This window comes from Protomyctophum parallelum (genome assembly GCF_964188405.1).
Source record: "Protomyctophum parallelum genome assembly, chromosome: 4".
Taxonomy (NCBI): domain Eukaryota; kingdom Metazoa; phylum Chordata; class Actinopteri; order Myctophiformes; family Myctophidae; genus Protomyctophum; species Protomyctophum parallelum.
In genome coordinates this window covers 16,104,394-16,122,441 of record NC_139700.1, presented here as the reverse complement: position 1 = coordinate 16,122,441, position 18,048 = coordinate 16,104,394, and the positions used below count along the sequence as shown (strand labels likewise).

Here is an 18,048-nt window from a genome sequence, read left to right as displayed (position 1 = left end):
TTAACTACCGTGTGTGCACCTCCTCCTAACACCAAATACCATGACTAATTTGCCAATCTACAAGTCCAAACAAAACAGGAAGTTAGTTACTTTACCTGTTAACGTCACAACCAATCCGAGTTCAATTAAATCACGAGCCCCCATGTTATGACCTGGCTCTTAAATTGAGCCATAACAAAGGAGGAAGACACACGGCTGTTTAAAAGTGCACAAACCAATATTTTTTTTACAACTTAAACTTAATATGAATCAAAACAAACAAACAATACTACAGTACTAAGGTGGAGTGTGTTAATCAGTAGATCAGTAGTGTAAGTGAGTGGATGTGTGGTGAGTGTAGTGTGGGGTGTTGAATGGTGCAAACAAATGCTGCTGCTCTCAGGGAAGGAGAGAGAGAGTGAGGCCAGCCAACTCCCAGCCCTTTATTCACACTTTTCCTGGGCTGTGTGTGCTCCAGTTCCTGTTGATTTCATTGGATATCATTGGTCATCTGACCAGTTTCATTGGCTTTCATTGGATCAAATCGACAGGAACTGGAGCACACACAGCCCAGGAAAAGTGTGGATAGAGCGCACTGGGAACACTGGCCAGGTGCTCCCAATGCACTGATTGGCAATTCAGAACCTGTGGGAAGCAAAGACATAGGCCTACCTAACAAACCACACAGGCCCTAGTAGGCCAAACTACAGGGGGCTGTGACAATATATATATATATAAAATAACCACTTGGAACCAGGCGGGTTCTACTGTATGAACCTCGTCTTCTCTTGAAAAACACTGACTGACTGAAAAAACCCCACCAAAACAGAGAACAATAGTGGACAGCGAGTTGCTCGGCCATTGGCTCTTCTCCCATTCAGGGTCCTGTCCATTCCATAGCACGACCCTCGCCCAGAGGAATGCAAATTTTTGCCATGGGGTGCCAGGTGTGCGGGATTGGGCCATCACCTGTAGCCTATACCTGGCGGGTACAATATCTCCGTTTAGTGTTTCTAATGTGCGATTTAAATCACAGTGCCATTACCAGGCTCCTTAGGGCTACTTCCCTGGGAAAGCGAACAAGAGTCAATTGTGACAATGATTTGCGCATCATGTTAAACCAGGTAGTAGACAACCTCTCTCCAGAATAGTCTGTCCTCTAGCGATTGAGAGAGATTAATTTAACTGAAGGTCTGAACTACGATTTATAGATATTTTCAAGTGCAAGCCCTGTGGTGACACGACACATTTTGCCTCCCTAAAATGTCATTCCTTGAGATGCCACTGGAACATTGGAGTAGTGTTCGTATTACGTTTCTTTGCAGGAACCACTCCACATCAGAAATATGACTGGATGGAGCCAGCCAGCCTTTCTAAATGCATTATTCAAAATGCTTCTCCATCCTAAACACTTCTCTGAAATACATTGGCAGCAGGAGAGATGACAACATCTGGAGTCAGGAAACATGCTGGACCTTACTAAAGACCAAACCATGGTTTATAGTGCTTGTAAAGTGTAAGTGTTCTAACCATTTCCGTCCTAATAGGTATAGTATGTTCTTGATCAATCTCACATCTCAAAATTCTAATGCAAAAGATGCCAGTTCTTCTTTGGAAGGCCACAACAACCCTGTCTCACATCTGAGGAAATTACAGCTAAACTTGGCTGCAATGATTGGACTGGATTTATTGCAATTGCACGTCAGAATCATCTGAAAAGACAACATGACTCATGACACTGGATTGTGATTTGACTGTGAATGTCACTCAGAAGTGAAAGCTGAACTATTGTTCCCCGGCTGGCAGCATAATACTATACAGTACAGGATCGCTGAATTAGAATTCCCGTCATTCCTCTGACTCATCCAGATAATTTCTGCTGGGTGGAATTCCTGGTTTCTAAGTTGCTTTTGCAAGTGTAATATGATACTGTGCAAGGCCATTTACAACATGCATGGTCACACCAATTTGAATGGGAATAGGTCAGTGACCCTTTGCTTTTTGCCAGTGACTACCAGTATTCTAATTGAATTACAAGCTTAAAGGGAATTACAAATTATTTAATTTGCATGGTAATGTGTGTGTGTGTGTGTGTGTGTGTGTGTGTGTGTGTGTGCGCGTGCGCATGCGCATGTGCGTGCATGCACGCGTGCATGCGTGTGAATATGATTTCAAGAGTCAAGCAGGACTCCGTTATAAAATATGAGTCATCCTCTACGATAAGTCATGTGACACGCTCCACATAAATTATTCATTAGGCCCGACAGTGTCCTTCTGCCACAAGCAAGGCTGATTTATGGTACGCCGTGCTGGGGAAACGCATATATAGGATAGGTTTCCCCAATTAACTAAGGGCCAAGGGACACCTGACCATAAACCATTTGGTTGGGTGAACTCCACCTCCTGAACTGAGCCATTAAGTTTTACAGTGTCCAGAGAAGACGCAGAGAAGGATGTATTCATCCTACAACGTGTTTTTGAATCATCCATAAAGTTCAAAAGGCCCATTATATATTCTTTGAAGGCAAGTGAGTGTACATGCTGAGCAACAATGAAGGAATAAAGTTGCCTAATTACACCGTCTAGAGAACACATCTGAGTCAGCATGTGTTTTTGGGATAGACTAAGTTGCTTCCGGAGTTATTTTTTTGTTTCTTTTATCATGACCCATTTCTCAAACATGACCAGTAGTTTGTGAGAAAACTGTAGCTAGTAGGCCATTCACTTCTACAAGTTCCAGAATTCCACGCCAATCCGGGAAACAGTCAGAGCATAAAGTGTTGTGATGCACACAAGTCTACGTGCTAACCCCTTCCTTTAAACAGGAGCCAAGAGGAAGATTGCAGTCTTGCTTGGTTGTGTGCACCTTTGTACTCTGGTATCCGCTATGTGAACTGTTTGTTGTTTGTACTGTTTCATTCATTGTTTAATGTACTGTCTAAGTGTCTATGCTGCAACCCAATTTGCCCTTCGGGGACACTAAATAAACTTGAACCTTGAACCTTCTGAGGTAATTTACTCAGGCAACATTTTAAGACAGTGCATGTGACTGTACATTACATTGCAGCTTCTGTATTTATAGAATGTGCAATACTCATAACCATGTACTGTGTACACTACATTATTGTTGTTATCATGAAACAATGTGTCATTCATAGGTGTCGTATTTGCCATGTGCCATCAAGTAGCCTATGGCCCTTAAGTGCTATGATGCTTTAATAGTCATCAGCTAAAACTGCTGACAGAGAAGTTATTGGACCAAAAGATAATTCACAACTTAATATCCGATCCAGATGGAAGCGAATCAGTTTTCAATTGAAATACAATGTGAACTTTTGCTGGCTGCAGTGAGCAGCTCTCTATAATCCCCAATAATAAAGCAGAGCTGGGAACAGTCGCCTGATCACTCTTTCCCAGAATGATGTCTTATAATTGTTTTTACAGTATGTCTCTGCGCCAATAGTTGTTTAATTTGTTGAGACCCTGTGTGGTTGTGTGCATACATTGGAGTGTGTGTGTGTGTGTGTGTGCGTGTGCGTGCGCGCGCGTGTGCATATGTCTGTCTTTCTGTCGGTGGGTGAGAATATGTGTATGCATGAATAGGCCATAGGTACATGCATGCATGCACGTGCGTTCCTGTGTGTGCAACTTACAGTAAGTGACCTGCATAGGATCAGAAACTGCCCTTCCCCCTTGAGGCACATGCTGTGTTTCTCGTTCAGGCAGATCGGTCTTGTACGCACAAGCTCCCCACTCTCCACTCAAGAGGCCCAGTGAAAACATCTTAAAGACAGCCCCTTCCATTCTCCCACCAAGGACAGACGTACAAGACTCAGGTTTCCAGGCAAAAAGACGAGAGCAAGTAAACAAGATAGTGAAGTGTGCAGGAAACTTCAACCGTTGCGATGGACAAAAAACTAAAATAGGAGAATTGGAGAATACTGTATGACGTATGTCTGAGATAAAAGTCATGTGTGTGTGCTTTCCGCCGTAGCCTGAAAACCCACCTTTTCAGACTCCATCATGGCCCATAGCACTTACCCTAACCCCTTAGATAGCATTTCTGTTGGCTTAGATAGCATTTGACACAGACTTATAGCATGTTATGTAGACAGCACTATAATTGTATTGTATATAGTCATAGCACGCCATAGTACATATGTATAGCATAGTAGTGAATATGTATAGTTTATTATGTATAGTGTATGTATTGATAGATATATTTGGTCTAGTTTGTGGGTGAATGCTCTTTTGACCTTTTGACCTTTTAAGCTAATTGCCCTGTGACTGACATTTGATGTCCGACTGTCCCACTGACGTTAAAATAGTATGGTTCTGGCCCTGCCGGAGTCTCGATAGTAATACTTTTCCCTAGCCAGCGTTGGTAGATAAGAATTGTTTTGTTTTCGTGGGCCATAACACCCAGCCTCTGTGTTTTTGCCCTTGAAAGTTAGATTTCTCTCTAACAGACTGGTAAACTGCACTCAATGACGTGATGCCCTGTCCCCCGGTTCCACTAACTGATATTCATATCAGGACTATCTCTGCCCCGTGAGATATTTCCTGTGTGCAATATTCGTGACGTCTTGCATTATCTGTCCATTTGTGAACAAATATGTTTTTTAACCTTGTTGTTCAACACATTTTTCGGTGTATTGATTACGGTATGCTATATCAACCCTGTTCAATTTGAACATGGGCAGAGATCGTTGTGTAACGCTGTCCGGATGGCATGTCTTCTTCTCTCCCGAGACAATGGTGAATATATTTGATTGAACCTCCCTCTAAGTTTTGCTTGTCTGAGTTCTCTTTCTTGTGTCTGTCAAATTCATTCTAAGGTATTTTGTTAACTCTGTTATACTCTGACTTTTACTCATTATAGCCTAAAAGGTTTTTATAACCATTTCTGTAAAGTTACTAGCCCTCTGCTTCTATTCTGGTAAAGAGTATTTATGGTACTTAGATTACTTTCTAAAGTATAAGTATTTATTCAGTTCCGGTGCTCCGGAGTTCTTTCTAGCTCTAGCTCTCAAGCTATCGATCCTAAGCTATTGTTTAATATTATTAATACAGTCCTATACAGTCCTATACAGTCCTTACATAGTATCATTATTTTAAAGATGGATTCCATTTAAAAAATATCCATCATTTGGTCCAATCTTGCCTCCTTTAACGAGTTTTAAGCCTAATTTCTATTAGCAGCTCCGAAAAGAAAAACAACCAGTCCTATAAATTCACTTCCTCAAATTCACTTGACACACACAAGGAAGGGATCAGACGGGCAATTTTTTTGAGCATGGAGTTTTCCTTTGATCAGTGTTTACCATTGTATCGGAATGCATGTCATCAGATTTCGACGGACAAGCGATTTTTTATTTTGGGGTCCGTGAACGGCTCACGGCTCAACAGTAGTGAACACTTCATGGACCCCCCCACGGATCTGTGGACGAGCGATCGACGCATGGGGTTTGACAAGTTTGTCCATGATCGGACGGTCCTCCACAGACCCAAACCCTCCTGGACCCCGGCTGTCTCTCTACTGCTGGCTCCTTCTTCCTACTGCGATACAAGTTAAGTAAATCAATGCTTGATGTCTTTCTCTGTCTTTCTTTAGCTTAAATAGATTATACTGTCATTATAATTCTTCCCCTGATATCACCTCGAGCAGCGAGGCATTCATTTTACCTTATCAACTTAAGACAAAGTAGCGGAATTTATGTCATAAATTATTTTAGCACGGTCTGTTTGTGGAGCGGAACTAGATATATCTACTTTCCAGCACTCGGTGTAGAACGATCGCTTCATTGTGTGCGGGAAATGTATATATAATATTTATTCTTGCTTTCTCCTCCGAGTCGACACGGAGCGATCAATGCAAGGGTAAATTTTCTACCTTATAACGGTCCATAAACAGACTGGTGTTCAGTCACACGCTTTTCCCAGTGCGTAGCACTAATTAATTCATTCAATTTTTTTTAACATCCCAAAACAATATAAGATTATTGATACCATAATTAAATTTTGCCTATTTAATTCCCATTGTTTTTAAATTAATATTCTTTTAATCATCCAATAGTGTCTGTGAAGGCACTCTCTATTTTAGAGTGTGCTCTTGTTTTACTATTTTCTTATCTCTGTCAGGGGAGAGCGGAATGTCAACTCTCTCCCTGTCTGTCGGTGTGCGTGTGCGCGTGCCAGGTGTGTGCGTGTGCATATGCGTGCGTGAATGTGTGTTTCTCCCTACCGTCACAGCGTGGGAATGTGTTCGCAAGTGTGTGCACGTGGGTGTGTGTGTGTGTGTGAATCCACCCCTGCTGTATGTCATGTAATGCGTGTGTGTGTGTGCGTGCATGTTTCTCCCTCCCAGTCTTAGTGCACGTGTGTGTGTGCTTGTCCGTGTGTGTCAGGGTGGGTTAATAGGAGATATCGCAGATTGCCCTGAACACTTTAACTAAATTATTAGGTGCTAGGAAGGGTCCCAAGTTTGTTTTGTTCAATTTATTTCCTGCTAATGAATGGTCACAACATCCTATCTTGACCATGACCATTCAACAGTGTAAACTCTTAGTTATTCTCCCTTTAGAATGTTTTCCCCTTAAAGGATCATTTCACCATTTTCCAAAGCGAACAGATCACACTGTTCTTTGATATCTCTCTCTCTCTCTCTGTGTTTGCATGTGTGCGTGAGTTCTACATTTAATATTACATTATTAAGAAATATAGGATCATGACGACAATTACTGTCAGACTCCGATTCCACCATTTCTCAAGTATAGCCTCCATTCTACCAAAACACAACTAAATAACATTTAATATTTCATTTTTACGTTAGGTAAACTTCCCAGTATTATTAATTTATTTATTTAAATGTATTTATTTTATTGACATTTATTTTTACAATTTTTATTTTGTTTTAATTTTAATTTTAATTTTAATTTTAATTTTAATTTTAATTTTAATTTTAATTTTGATTTTGATTTTAATTTTAATTTTAATTTTAATTTTATTTTAATTTTAATTTTTGATTTTCGCTTTTGATTTTAAATCGAATTTTATTTTTCTAATTTGAATTCTTTATGTTGACAATTCAGGTGCTATAGTCTATAGTACTAACACCAACTTAAAAAAAAAAAAAAAAAAACAGATGTCACAGTTAGTCTTGATTTCTGTGCGCGGCAAGTAGCACAACTAGTTTATCAGTAAATTAGTGTGCCAAGTGGGGTGAATAGATCAGTTTGTCCACACCCATCTTTCAGAATAATCAGTTATCTCTGAAAGCAATACCAGCTAAAGCCGATGCAAAACATGTGTATTGATCAGTCAACCACATACTTTTAATCCCCCAGAATAGATCAGTTTGTTCTGGGAGGCATACAGTTTATCAGTAAATTGGTGTGCCAATTTTGGGGTGAATAGATCAGTTTGTTCATCCAGGCCTTCAGAATGATCAGTTATTCCTGAAAGCAATCATAACATGTGAACGATCAGTCGTTTACATACTTTACAAAACATGTGTATTGATCAGTCAACCACATACTTTTAATCCCCCAGAATAGATCAGTTTGTTCTGGGAGGCATACAGTTTATCAGTAAATTGGTGTGCCAATTTTGGAGTGAATAGATCAGTTTGTTCATCCAGGCCTTCAGAATGATCAGTTATTCCTGAAAGCAATCATAACATGTGAACGATCAGTCGTTTACATACTTTACAAAACATGTGTATTGATCAGTCAACCACATACTTTTAACTACCCCAGAATAATCAGTTATTTCTGGGAGGCATACAGCTCAATACCAGCTAAGACATCATTTTGTGCATAACATGTGAACGATCAGTCGTTTACATACTTTAACATGTGTCGTTCGGATTCAACGGTCGTCAGACCATAAAAAGTGCATTTTTACGGAACGCTCAGGAGAAATATAATATCTATATAAATATTGGTTATTTTGATAAAGACCAGGCCCTCAGGAGAAATATGAATATATATATATATATTTTTTAAGATACCTTTCTCTTTCTGCCTTTCATCTGCCCAGTGCACATGCGCAGGTGTTAGAACCAGTTTGAAGTGTTTGTCAGAATTATTATTTTATTTTATTATTTTATGTTTTATTTTTATTTATTTATTTTTTTCATTTCATTCACCAGTTTGTTCTTTGTTTTATTTGTTTTATCTCCAGATACGGACTTCTGTGCGGGTCGTGTTCGAGGGACAAACCGACGGAATTTCGACTTCCACAAAATACGAGGGAGATTGTTCGGCTGGTCTGACTTCTCTTCATTTGTCTGATTGCTCTGTTGATTGTGGACGTCGACATTCCATCCTTGTACAAGGTTTGACACTTGATCCCGACCCAACTCAGAACCGTCTGAATTCACTATGGTTAGGCCCAACCCCCAGAACAGTTTGCCCTAATCAGTTGCCCATATATTTCCCATATGGAACAAATTTATTCCACTCACGTTTCACCAGACATTTTTTTTCGTTTCACCATTTTTTTTGTTTTCATGTTGTATGTGGTTTATTGAATGTTTTTCTTTTCTGTTTGCTAATATCTGCTTCCCAAGACATGTTCCCCTAATATTCCCTTCTCCCCACAATTAAATAAATATTAGGTAATTTTGATTTGATTTGATTTAATATTTACTGTTAACCATTCCATTTCATCATAAGATCTGAGAGCCCATTACATAGATTATTTGAACTGATTTATCCCATCTTTGGGACCATCTAAATTTCATTCCATTATAATTCATTATCCCACCTCATCATATTTTGATTATTTTAAATTTCATATTGGATTCATATTTCCCCTAAATTGGAATATCCCCCCTGTAAACAATTAACTTTATTTTCCCCAGAACATAACCTATTATCCCAGAACCACCCCTTTCACCTTAAATTAAGTTTAATATAGGAACACCTACCTCTCCATTTTATTTTTTTTGGTTTTTATCATCATGAGTTTAATTGGACTAGGCATTAATCTCCCCGGAATCACTTGATTCTATATTTTGACCTTTATATGGTACTAAGGGACTCCCAAAGACATTGTTGCGACATCGCGCTGGAGCGCATGAATAATATCACCATCGGAATACCCCGTTTCCCCTCTCCAAGCTCTTGAACCATGTGACGCCATATCAGTATCGCCCACATGGCGGTTTGCAGAGAATGTATCTGTGAACCTGTCATTAGGGGGGAGGGGCGAAGAATCGGCTCCGACAACGAGCCAAAAGAACTCTCGCAGATTCAGTTCTGACAACGAACTGATGGCGAACCAGAAGAACTGCTCTAAAAATGAACACTCATGTGGTCAAAATGACACATCTCGCCGGCCAGGCCTTGGCTGCAACGGTTTGCTGGGTTGGTTGCCAATCCCGAAGATATCATCATCATCAAGAAAGAAAAGCCATTCTTTCTCGTTCCCAAAGTACCATCTAAATAAGGATTTTATGCCTAGTAAAGTTGAAATCATTGTGTTTTTTTGTTTTCATTGTTCCTGTTGCCATTCTGTTCCTGTTTAATTCATTGTTAAAGTAAAGTTTCCCCTGAGGATTTGATATTGTCAAAGGTCACATGACCATTCGCCCACAAAATGCGATGGGGTTGATAGATATATTTGGTCTAGTTTGTGGGTGAATGCTCTTTTGACCTTTTGACCTTTTAAGCTAATTGCCCTGTGACTGACATTTGATGTCCGACTGTCCCACTGACGTTAAAATAGTATGGTTCTGGCCCTGCCGGAGTCTCGATAGTAATACTTTTCCCTAGCCAGCGTTGGTAGATAAGAATTGTTTTGTTTTCGTGGGCCATAACACCCAGCCTCTGTGTTTTTGCCCTTGAAAGTTAGATTTCTCTCTAACAGACTGGTAAACTGCACTCAATGACGTGATGCCCTGTCCCCCGGTTCCACTAACTGATATTCATATCAGGACTATCTCTGCCCCGTGAGATATTTCCTGTGTGCAATATTCGTGACGTCTTGCATTATCTGTCCATTTGTGAACAAATATGTTTTTTAACCTTGTTGTTCAACACATTTTTCGGTGTATTGATTACGGTATGCTATATCAACCCTGTTCAATTTGAACATGGGCAGAGATCGTTGTGTAACGCTGTCCGGATGGCATGTCTTCTTCTCTCCCGAGACAATGGTGAATATATTTGATTGAACCTCCCTCTAAGTTTTGCTTGTCTGAGTTCTCTTTCTTGTGTCTGTCAAATTCATTCTAAGGTATTTTGTTAACTCTGTTATACTCTGACTTTTACTCATTATAGCCTAAAAGGTTTTTATAACCATTTCTGTAAAGTTACTAGCCCTCTGCTTCTATTCTGGTAAAGAGTATTTATGGTACTTAGATTACTTTCTAAAGTATAAGTATTTATTCAGTTCCGGTGCTCCGGAGTTCTTTCTAGCTCTAGCTCTCAAGCTATCGATCCTAAGCTATTGTTTAATATTATTAATACAGTCCTATACAGTCCTATACAGTCCTTACATAGTATCATTATTTTAAAGATGGATTCCATTTAAAAAATATCCATCATGTATAGTTTCATCATATAGATATTCCACTGTTACCTTCTTAGCTTACGCATGTTTCATGATAAATGCTTTTATGTGATGTATTCCCATGCTTTTGTTCTTGCTTAAATGTAAGTCGCTCTGGATTAAGAGCGTCTGCTAAATGCCTAAATTGTAAATTGCTTTATGTGTGGTAATACTAGAAACTGCTGTTTTACAATGGAGGTGTGCGCGTGTCTGTGCGTGCTAAGGCTGTCCCCGAACATTCGGGGTTCGTTTTTTGTTTTGTTTTTTTACTCGAAAATATTTCTCTGCGATATGCATAATAAGAGTACTATGTTCATGTTGACGTTGTGTTTACATGTTACATGTTTAGATGTTATTAATAATCAGGAGGGCACACAACCGATGCACCAGTGCGCATACGTCGTCAAAATGTTTTCTGTGCGTAGATCAAAGGCATGCAAGGCGCATTTGAGACAGTTATGTAGAGAAATCTGACAGGCATTCAAAAGTGACGTTAATGTCCTGTAAGTAGACATAGAAATAAAACTAGTGTTGACTATTCATTACATGTGGCTCTTATTTTGAAGAGGAAGTTAGTGCAGAAGAAGTCCGTTTCAGTTGAAAACAAGCTACTATGACCCCCCCCCCCCCTCCCCACCGAGGTTCGGAGCTCGAAGGTTATTTTTAAAATGAATTAGAAACGAATGGTTCGAAGGTGCGCTCGGAAATTCCTGCCAAAGTTCGAGTCCTCAAAACAGGGCTAGGGTACAGCCTTAGTGCGTGCATGTGTGCAGGCGCGTGCATGTGTGTGCACGCGTGCGTGTGTGTGCACGCGTGCGTGTGCGCACGTGCGACAGGCATTAATTTGACAACACTATGGTGCACTGCCGGTTACAACTAACCTGTGCTGCGGGTTAAAAACTCACCCGTGGCTCCCAACTTGCGTGGCAGGTTAAAACGAACCCGTGGCAGGTTAAAACGAACCCGTAGCTCCATCCTTTATTCACCTAGAACATTTTTTATCTCAAGGGTAAATGGAGGTATTATCCATCTTGTCAGAGACTTCCTCTCTGACCGTCCTCAACAGGTCCGTGTTAATGCATACTCTATCCGACATCACTATGATACAGTAAACACCGGTGCTCCACAGGGGACTATCTTATCCCCCTTACATTTCTCCTTATATACAAATTAATTCCAGTTAAACCAGGATGATATGGCACTGGTTGCCTTACTAAAGAAGGGGGACACAGCGGGGGAGGAAGCATACAGAGTGCAGGGAGTTCGACTTCGAACTACTTCCCTCTGGTAGACGGTACAAAGTACCAAAAGCTAACCGTAACATTTAAAAAAAATCCTTCATACCAAATGCCATTAAGGCACTAAATGATACCATGTCTCGCTAGATTTGTTATTGTCGGTTTTATTTTGTCATAGATGATGTTTTTTTTTGTTTTTTGTACCATGTTCCTTGTATGTCTTGTATTTTTAAAATGGAAAACCCAATAAAACGTATATAAAAAAAGAGATAAATGAACGCAGAGGTTTTTAGGTACAGGTATGATGGGACGTTCAAATAGTTTAATTTAGTTTTGATACTTTTAAAAATGTTTTCAATTACTACTAAATACTAAATGATCCCAACACCATCATAATCTTATTCCAGAGTACCACTATAGCCTTTATGACTTTACTGGCAAGGTGCCTTCTTCTTATTCTATTACAAGGAAATATGGCTTTACCGATCTTGAAATAATGAAAAGCCTTTGATAATATACAGAGACCTGTATTGGACCATATACCTGTACATATTAATCTATCCATTTCACTTGAATGTGGTTTCGACTGATAACTGTATTTTTATTATCGTGACTTCATACCCTTCTCTGGATGTGGGGTGGTTTGAGGGGCTAATAGATGAAGATAGCGATGGAGAGAGCTAGGGGAAGAGAGAGAGAGGGAAAGGCATGAGCAGACCATTAGATCTCTGGAGAGGTCATTAGCTTCCTCTCCACCTTCAACGCGACACGCCAGTGACGCCACCACCATGAACTAAAGGAGAGACCTGTGACCCTACTGCTGACAATCCAGTAAGTCACGGACTTTGGGTCATGTGGTTCCACTTTGATGCTTCCAAGTGTTCCAACCCTGGTCTTTGGGGATGCCTATTTTACTGACGCTTTTCTATCCTACCAGAATGTTAATTGGATTCAGCTGGTGTCTGTGATGTCTAATCAGGGATGGGTGAGACTCAATGGAGCTCAATTAACATCCTGGTACCAATACACAATAAAAGACAGGGCAGCAGATCGTTTTAAAAGCTAGAAATTGAACCAATGAGGGGTACCTACAGTAAACTAGGCTCACAGTTTACTATGAAAACCCTGCATTTCATGTCAGTCAGTCCGTCACACCTCATGACATGCACGCTCCATATATGAAGATCACAAAACTGACCTCATCAAACCCTGGATAGCCATACATGGAGAAGACTAGATCTGAATATGGAGCCGGCCAGCAACTCTACATCTGACCTCACGGACACCAGATTAAGTGTTTTCAATTCAATGCAATTCATTGAGGGCTTATGGTAGGGGAAATTGCCAATAATGCGCTTTTGCACTATAAATAACACCTGGACCTCTTTGGCGGGACGTAACAACTACAAATAAAGGTAAGAAAGCCTTCTAGTATGGAATTCGCCTTTTCTGAAAAACATTTGCAAGCCTGTGTGTGCGTGCGGCCTAGTTTCGCCACTGCAGGCTTTGTCAGACATACAGTAAGCATGGATCTCCAAGGAGGATTCAGATCTAGTCCCTGCTGTGTTCAATAATGAGGGCATCTTGACAATGACTCAGAGGGGAGGGTTACCAGTGACTGTGACAACTGGGTAGGGTTTCATCACACCAATGGGCACAATCGATGTGCTTGCGACACGGATACAGCAGCACACGTATTGAGAAATTTGCTCTCACTCCAGATGTGCACATGCACACACAACCAATACTTATTTCTTTGCCTTGCTCGCTCTTAAGTGACATCTGGAGACACAGCAAACGTGAGCAATGTCACAACATACGAATGGTATTAATGGAAAAGTATCAGTGGGAGGGGTGAGTGACAGCATCCCAGCAGCAACTTTCTTTTGGTGCTCATCTGCCTGAATATAACCTAGTTATAGGGGGGGTTGAATTGGAACAGTTTACCCGTGTAATTGGTTAGTAGTACCTGTGTATTTATAAAGAAACATGAAATGATAGAGATTGAAAGAGTTGAAAGAGAAACTGTCAATCACATAACAATTTGCTGGGAAGAATTGCCTTTTGAAAAGGTTAATTGAAAATGTTGTGTCGTCGTGGTTCGGAGGCAGGATTATGCCCAAATTTGGAGTTTGACGTGCTCACAACGGTTGATGTCAATGCAAATCGCTGTGCTCAAATCATGCAGATAATTCTCAAAAATGGCTGTTAGGGCTGATTCATTTTCATATTCATACCGAATAAAAGTCGGTTCGGCTCTGTAGAGCCTACAATGTGACGTCATTTGAGGTTCGGGGGGGCTGGTACCGTCCTAAAGTCGGCTCTTTGGTCCTACTGAAAGTTTCTGACGAGAGTATGAATCGGCCCTTAGTTTTCTGTTAGTCTCGTGTAGGCAGACAACTACTCCACAATCTTCGAATGCTCGAGTCTGTAACCCCACTTCCTGAAATCCGATCCAGGAAGCTGGCATTCATGAAAATATATTTTTAAATATCTTCCATTTCTGCTAAGCAGCACGCTATATATGCTTCCATGATTTTGATTTATATTAGGTTAAATGTGCACGACTGTAAAGACGGAACGGAAGTGGGGAGGAGGCTTCACTTCCGCTTTATCTCTTGCTCACTTCCGTGCTCCAGACTTTATAACTGAAGCATTTGAAAATTGCAGCAGGAGGCAACAGTCGGGCCACACAAGACTAGTTTTCTGTTGTAAATGATGTCACATGCCAATGGAGATCCCCACCAACAGACAACAATGAGGGAAAGACGTGGTAGAGGATTACATAGGCAGGCATCACCCATGCAATAATAGGAATACAAACTTCTAGAATACAGTAAGACAATGTCGATATTTAACTTAATTTAATTGTTTCGATTTGAGGTACATTCAAATACAAATATTACAATGATTAAACACTTTTAAAACACACTCTGACCGTCTGGTACATTGTTCTAGTAAACTTTTAACATTAAAGAAAGAAGAGGGTCGTCTCTCAGTGTATTTGTCTTTAAAGTTCCATGCTATTAAATTGAACAACTAAACGTGTTTGGCTATCCAGCCCAGTAGGTTCCCAAACTTTAACACTTACGGGTCCATTTGTACACTCTCAGAGTTACAGACCTGTAAGTAAGTGATTTTCCTTTGTTAAAACAAACATAATATCAAACAAATATCTCTATATTCTGCAATTTGCTCTAGACGGTTTGTTCAGTAACAGTTCTTAATTGTCTCTCCAATTGTCTCTAGTAAGCCAAAAATAAAAATTTCACGTATGGGGTTCCTAAAACAACTGAAACTGAAAAAATAATTCATTCATTCTTTTCAGTTCCATCAACGTATATGAGCCGCATACATGTGCTTCTCTGCCCTGCTCAAAGGACCCCCTGGGGGAGATGGGACGGCAGGGAGGGAGGGAGGGGGTTGAGGGAGAGGTGAGTAAGAGATGAGTCAACGTCCCTCTACTATAAGACATCCTGATGGAGCCCAACAGTGGCATGCTCACTCAGACACGGCCAAGGTAAGGTCCACTCTCCTCTCTCCATGCCCTGCTAACCTGCTTCACCTCCTCTGCTACTACATCCTCTCTCTCTCTCTCTCTCTCTCTCTCCATGAGGATTATCACATCCTTTTACATTCCCACTAGCTGTAATTCGTAAAATGTGCATGTCATTTTTGTCAAGAATAGATATGTCCATGATTTTTGTGCCTATTGGGAGTTCATAGGCATCTCTTTTCCAAATATTGACTGGCATTAACAAACATGTCACTCACTGGACGTAAGTTTTAGGACGTAAGTTTTAGGTGACGAAATGTGTACACATGCACGTACTGCACTTACAGCCTGCTGTAGTACAGTACGTGCAGCGTGCACACATACACAGCACGTTTGGAATCAAAGAGCATACAATTATATGGGCGGCCTTTAAACCCTTTCGATGTCTTTTTCATAGGAATAACACACAACGTGCATCCTGTGAACACCAAAAATGGACTACACACCGGCTCTCCTGGTCCTTTCTCTGCTGCAGGTGTTCAGCATGGGCACGGCCAGCCCTCTCCCCAGAGATGTGCTGTTCGTGAAGTCCAAAGTCAAAATGAATGCTGAACAGCTAATGAGGAAGATAGACAGTTCCCTTAAGGTAACTATTGCTATGCGCTGTGTGATTTACTCCAATTAAGAACCTTGAGAGCAAGTTTCTTTGTGTTCAAATAAATTTATGCATGCCCTTTTCCGTCCTCTCTAGCTGCTTGTCCCCGCGGGCTGGACTATCAGCCCACATCTAGACAACCTGGAAGGCCTTTCCTCCATCATCAGGGTGCTGGAGGGCTACGAGAACCTGCTCTCTGAAACCCTGGACGGAGTGCCTCAGCTGAAACAGGAGGTGTCGTCACTCAGGGGATACCTCGATGCCTGGAGGCACGGCCACTGCAGCAGAGACCCTCGGCCAAAGCCCCCTATGCAGGGACGCCTAGCACAGCTCCTAAGTCGGAAAGAGTACATTCACACAGTGGGCTTGGAGGCCCTTATGGGACTGAAGGACTTCCTCAACCAACTACTGAAGAACCTAGATCATCTCGGGACCTGCTGGGACGGACCTTTTGAATCCTAGTGATTTGTGGGTAACCGGTAGAGTGGGCCCCGGAGACACCAGGCAACTTTTTGTAATTTTTTAATTTTGTTGTTTGTAAACAATATTTTTAATGACATTTAATGTAACGACATTGGGCATAAACAGGAAGTTGAAGGGTAAATTTAGTAAACGTATTTAAAATTTAGGTCAGATAATGATGTACCGTACACATACATTATTTCATTTTCCACATCATACATTTATTCTTTATTCTTAGTTACATCTTGGAAAATAATTACCAATTTGACATTGAGGTGACCAATGTTAGTTGCAAATTCAAACTGTATCCATTGATGTGTGAAGTTAGGTTGAGATTTTGCTGCGCAAATCACCAACAACTTCGTTTGTGACAACTAAAACAGAAAGCCATCTGGTCTATGGCCCATTACCGTCCTTTTATTCATATTTCTAAAATGCACTTTTTCTAATATTTTCAAGACATTTATTCTTTATCCTTGACATATTTATAGTACATATTTAGAAGAAAACGTGTCATGTTTCAAAGAGATTGTTTACATGGTGGCGAATGTCTACTTTCAAGGAGCGTTTACACACACACACACACACACACACGGGGGAATCAATGCTTTGCACAGTAAAAGGTCTAAGAAGCTGCTGGCAGGCTGACCACGCTGCTATGTTGTGAACAAAGAGCTGAGCTCTGGATCTGTGACTGTTGCTGCAGAGTGCAGAGAAGCAGCGACAGTGAAATATGAGACTCAAAACTCACACAGAACCCAAACTAGCCCGAGTATAAGGCCGTCCTCTCTGGAGAAGGTGTCACCAGTGATTGGTGATGTCATGCAAAGAGATTCCTGAAAGCCGGATCAAACCATTCCAGGAAAAGCAGATGTTTTCGCGAGTGTGCGTGAGGAGTCAGGGGGTTGGTGGAGAGCCGTAAGGTACTGTACAGAAGGGCCCACCCGTATTCTTAATAACAGCACTGGTAGCATAGATAGATTCTATGATTATGGTCTTGTCTATTTATAATTGCATATTATATATATATTTGTAACCATTTGCAAAAGAAAATGTGTATTCAAGTATGCTATATTTAAAATAAAATATTTTTACAAGTCATTATATGTGGTGTATTTTATTAAAGGAGAATTCCATGCTAGAAGGCTTTCTTACCTTTCTTTGTAGTTGTTACGTCCTCACCAAATAGGTCCAGGTGTTATTTTGTGCAAATCTCCTTATTGGCTATTTCCCCTACCATAAGCCCTAAATGAATTGCATTGAATTGAATGGGAATTGAATGGGGCTATGGGGTGTTGTGCTAATTTGCTTATTTCCATCGATCAAAATGATAATTCTTTTGTATATATCCTCTCTTCATGATGTAAATAAATCCCAAGCGGCACACTTTACTACTTAATTGGTTGGAAATAAGCGAATTAGCACAACACCCCATAGCCCCATTCAATTCAATGCAATTCATTGAGGGCTTATGGTAGGGGAAATAGCCAATAAGGAGTTTTTGCACAAAAAACACCTGGACCTCTTTGGTGGGGACGTAACAACTACAAAGAAAGGTAAGAAAGCCTTCTAGCATGGAATTCTCCTTTAAGTGGAGGCGGTAAGATAATGGCTTAAAGAGCAATACAATGTATAATGTATATATAGTATGGTTAATGCAT

General features: G+C 40.6%; 1 protein-coding gene across 1 annotated transcript; it reads left to right on the top strand.

Moving 5' to 3' along the window:
- Window positions 1–15,763: 15,763 nt before the first annotated feature.
- Window positions 15,764–16,387, top strand: LOC310857082 (leptin-like; the record flags this gene model as incomplete). The annotated part of the gene is made up of 2 exons (XM_083762695.1): window positions 15,764–15,916; window positions 16,022–16,387. The coding sequence occupies 2 exons, from the start codon at window positions 15,764–15,766 to the stop codon at window positions 16,385–16,387; spliced, it is 519 nt and encodes a 172-aa protein (XP_083618821.1).
- Window positions 16,388–18,048: the final 1,661 nt, after the last annotated feature.